At 38.4% G+C, this 4,394-nt stretch overlaps 1 protein-coding gene across 1 annotated transcript in view; it reads left to right on the top strand.

The window, feature by feature from the left end:
* Mcf2 (MCF.2 cell line derived transforming sequence) overlaps positions 1 to 4,394 on the top strand; it is a 109,461-nt gene that overhangs the window by 24,729 nt on the left and 80,338 nt on the right. Inside the window, exon 4 of the mRNA XM_031364091.1 lies at positions 456 to 546. Coding sequence (XP_031219951.1) covers positions 456 to 546 — 91 coding nt within the window. The remainder of the gene's footprint in view (positions 1 to 455; positions 547 to 4,394) is intronic.

The following is a 4,394-nucleotide window of genomic DNA, read 5'->3' as shown; positions in this document are numbered from 1 at the left end:
TCCCAGAACTTACTCTGTAGATGAGGCTGGCCTCAAATTCAGCGATCTGTCTGTCTCTACCAAGAGCTGGGATTAAAGGCATGTGCCACTATGCCCAGCACTTCTGAACTTCTTTTTATCTAGTAACTTCATTCTGAAATCTAGTTTTAAAATCATTTTTAAACATAGTAGTTTTTTTTTTCTTTTTGGTTTATTATGAGAAGGGTCTCACTATATAGCTCTGGATATCCTGAAACTCAGCAGGCCAGGCTGACCTCAAATTCAGAGATTAGCTTGCCTCAGCCTCAATGAATGCTGGGATTAAAGTACAGCAGTTCTCCTGGCTAAGATAGCACTTCCAAATCTAAACTTGTCTTCAGTTAAAGATCATCTGTAAAATACATAATCATAAACAAAGACACATAACAGATAAGGCTTGTTACTAATAAAAATTATGATTATTTTGTCTTTTATAGGCAAAGTGGATCTGACTCCCGATTTACTATTATTCTGGATCGAAGATTGGATACATGGTCTTCCCTCAAAATTTCTCTCCAGAAAATCTCAGTAAGTACCATGCACTTTATAGTAGCTACTATCCACATATGTATATACGTATGTATGTATGTATGTATGTATGTATGTATGTATATCCAGAGGCTCATCATTCAGGGATTTTAGATTTTTATTAGGTTGACACTTATCACTAACTATCCACATAGTGAAAAGAAGATGCCACAGAAGTCAAACAATTTGCTAAAGGAAAATTACAGCACTGACTGTAACTCTGGTGGTAGAGTGCTTGCCTATAAAGCCCAGAGTTCCATTCCCAGCACTACATAAGTCACGCATGGTGGGGTGTGCTTGTAATCTTTGTACTCAGGAGATAGAGGCAGGAGTATAAGCAGATCAAGGTCATATTTGGTTACATAGTAAATTTAAAGCCAGTCTGGACTGATTCTTTCTCAAACAACAGCTATATGAGATTCTTTCTCAAACAACAGCTATAGCGAAGCCTTATGAGTCTATTTTTCCGCTCAAAAGCATTCATATTTATTTATTTATTTATTTATTTATATTTTACCTAATCATTTTATTAGATATTTTCTTCATTTACATTTTGAATGATATCCCCACATTCGTATTTACTAAGTAGCATTGATACCTCTATTTCTCAATTAAGAACCATTATCAGGCATCAAAATTGTCTCATGTATGATTATATTAATAGATAAAAAAGGGCGTATGATGTAGTAATTTAATAAAGCAGAGCAAGAATTGCAATGTCAGCCAGGCATGGTGGTGCACACCTTTAGTCCCAGCAATTAAGATGCAGAGGCAGGTGGATCTCTATGAATTCAAGGCTACCCTGGTCTATAAAATCAAGTCCAGGATAACCAGGACTACACAGAGAAACCCTGTCTTGAAACAATACAAAAATTGAAATTTCATGAACTCTAAGTTGGTGTCCTTCTAACCTGCTCCTTTTATAATTATTTGCATGGATTATAGATACACAACTAAATTCAGTGCTTTTAAAAAAGATAAATTTCTTTGGAGTGAATATTTCTGCTTTTCTTATACTACTGAGTTGTATCAATGTGATACAATGCAATAAAAGCTAGTTCCCTTCTCTTATGAACTTGAGGTCAGTGGAGGGCAAGGACTTTCTTCTTATTGCCCTATGGTTTTTGCCCAGATAGGAAGTACATTCTATTTTCAGCAAACAGCTACACAAGCTTAGGGTCTTTTTAATTCTTAAATTACCAAATTGAACAAGATTTGAGGTATAGGAATTCGTGGCATATAATGGGCTACATTGAGAGCCTGTCTCTAAAACCCAAAATACATGGCTGGGGAGATGGTTCAGTATATAAGAACTTGTCATGCAAGCATGAGGACCTGAGTTCAAATCCCCAGAACCCATGTAAAATGCTATGGAAACAGAATCAGGGGGTCTTGCTGGCTGGCTGGTAGCCTAGCTCTTCTGTCTATGATAGATATATTTCAATTGAACAAGGCAATCTACTCAGCACCTTCTTCTGGCTTCTGTGCATGCACATGGGTATGTGAACAGGCATATATTTACACTCACTGTATTAATTATTTTCTGTTGCTGTGATAAAACCTTTTGACCAAAACAATTTATAGAAGAAAGTTTATTTGAGGTTATGGTTCCAGAGGTATAAGAGCCCACTATGACAGGGAGCCCTGAGAGATAGAGGCAAGCATGGTGGCAGGAAATGGATGCTGAGAACTCACATCCTGAACTGCAAGCAAGAAGAGAGAGCATTTGGAAATGGTGAGAGTCTTGAAACTCTCAAAGCTTGCCTCCTGTGACATACTTCCTCCAACAAGGCCATTCTTACTAAATCTCCCCAAACAATGCCAACAACGGAAGAGCAAGTGTCCAAATGCATGGGCTTATGGGGGACATACCCCTTCAAACCACTGTAGTCATACAAAATGAAAGAAAAAGTTTCTGGAGATATAGTTGGTGTAGTGGCTATTCCTGGTTGTCGACTATATGTGGAATGGACTACAATCCAGAATTGGAGGGCTTACCTGTGATGCAGATCTTGAGGCTGGAGACACAGGTTTCTGACCTGGATCTTGGCATGGAGATCTTGAGGCAAAGTGGTCAAGAAAAGCTTAGGCTCAGGCAAGGTAGTACATGTCTTTAACCCCAGGAGACTGAGGCAAGGAGATCTCTGAGTTCAAGTTCAGCCTGGGACAAAGCAAGTCCCAGATCCAGGTGTGGTGATACACATCTTTAATCTGGGCCACACCTTCTGCTGGAGGCCTACATAATTAGGACATTGGAAGAAGGAAGATTCACTCTTCTTTGCCTGGTTGCACTTACTTTGCCAGCACATCTGTTGGAATCTACTTCTACGGAAGACCAGCTAAAACAGCTGGCTTTGTGGGACTGAGCAGCTATTAGATCCTTGAACTTCCCATTCACAGCTGCCCATTGTTGGGTTAGTCAGACTACAGACTGTAAGTCATCACAACAAATTGCCTCAATATAGAGAGACATTTCATACTTTCTGTGACTCTAGAGAGCCCTGACTAATACAGTTGGTTAGATGTTTCTTTTTAATATTTTTTATCTTACTTCTTTTAAAAGATTTATTTTATTTTAAATTATGTATGTATGTATGCATATATGTTTATATATGGGTATGTGCATATGTGAGTGTTGTTCAAGGAGTTCAAAAGAAGATGTTTGATCTCTTGTGACTGGAGTAAATGGTTATGAACCACCTGGCATGGGTGCTGGTATCATACATATTAATTATATCTCAACCCTCACTGGCTGGCTACTGGACATGTTTGAAGTAAAGATGACTATCAATGAGATGAAGATGAATATTGAACTGTGATCGGAACATATTGTATGAAGAAAAATATATATCTTTTTTTTTAAAAATGTGATATTGAATATGATCTCATGAGGTAAATTTTTCATTCTCTAAGAACTACCGGTAAAAGTAACCATTGTGTAACATGGGCTGTTCGTGGTCCATTACGGTAGCACTTGCCATTTTTCTTCTGCTCCTAGAGATAGAACCTAGAGCCACGAATGTCCTAACACTGACTTACAACCCCATGTAGTCTTGCTTTCAGTAAGACCACTACATCATTCAGTTGAGGACCTTAGCTCACATCTTACCAAATCAATGAATGTAGGTAGGTTAGGCTTCATAATTCATGAGATAAGACATTTGAAATTATTGTTGACTGACACATAATAACTGTACTTATCGGGCTGAGGAGATGGTTCAGTAGTTAAGAGAACTAGCTGCTCTTTCAGAGAACCGAGCAGGTTCAGTTCCCAGCACTCACATGGCAGCTCACAAACACCTAACTCTAGTTCCAGTGGATTTGACCTCTTTCCTAACTTCTGTGGGCTCCTGCATGCAGGTGCTACACAGATTTATACTCAGGCTCACATATATGCATAAAATAAAATAAATATTAAAAAATAATTGTGGTCAGGTCTGGTGGTGCACACCTTTAGTCCTAGCCCATGGGAGGCAGAGGCAGGCAGATCTCAGAGTTCATGGCCAGCCTGGTCTACAGAGAGTTCCAAGACAGCCAGGGATACATAGAAAAACCTAGTCTCAAAAACAAAAATGAAAACAAAAACAGAAACAAAATTGTATGTACCAATAGGGCAAAATGTGGTGCTTTCACATACATATACATTGGGTAATGATGTGACTATCACATTTAAACATTTATTATTTCTTTGTGGTAAGAACATTCAAAATGCTCTCTTTTCAGCTATTTTGGGGGAAGGTTAATTTGAGGGAGAATCTTCTCCATCTTAAAAAGTTTGTATGCAACTCCTCCCGTGGGTATTTGATTCCCCCTTTTAAGAAGGAATGAAATGTCCACCTTTTGGTCTT

Source organism: Mastomys coucha, chromosome X, assembly GCF_008632895.1.
Source record: "Mastomys coucha isolate ucsf_1 chromosome X, UCSF_Mcou_1, whole genome shotgun sequence".
Lineage (NCBI taxonomy): Eukaryota > Metazoa > Chordata > Mammalia > Rodentia > Muridae > Mastomys > Mastomys coucha.
The sequence above is the reverse complement of the archived record's forward strand: the minus strand, read 5'-3'. Positions and strand labels throughout refer to the sequence as shown.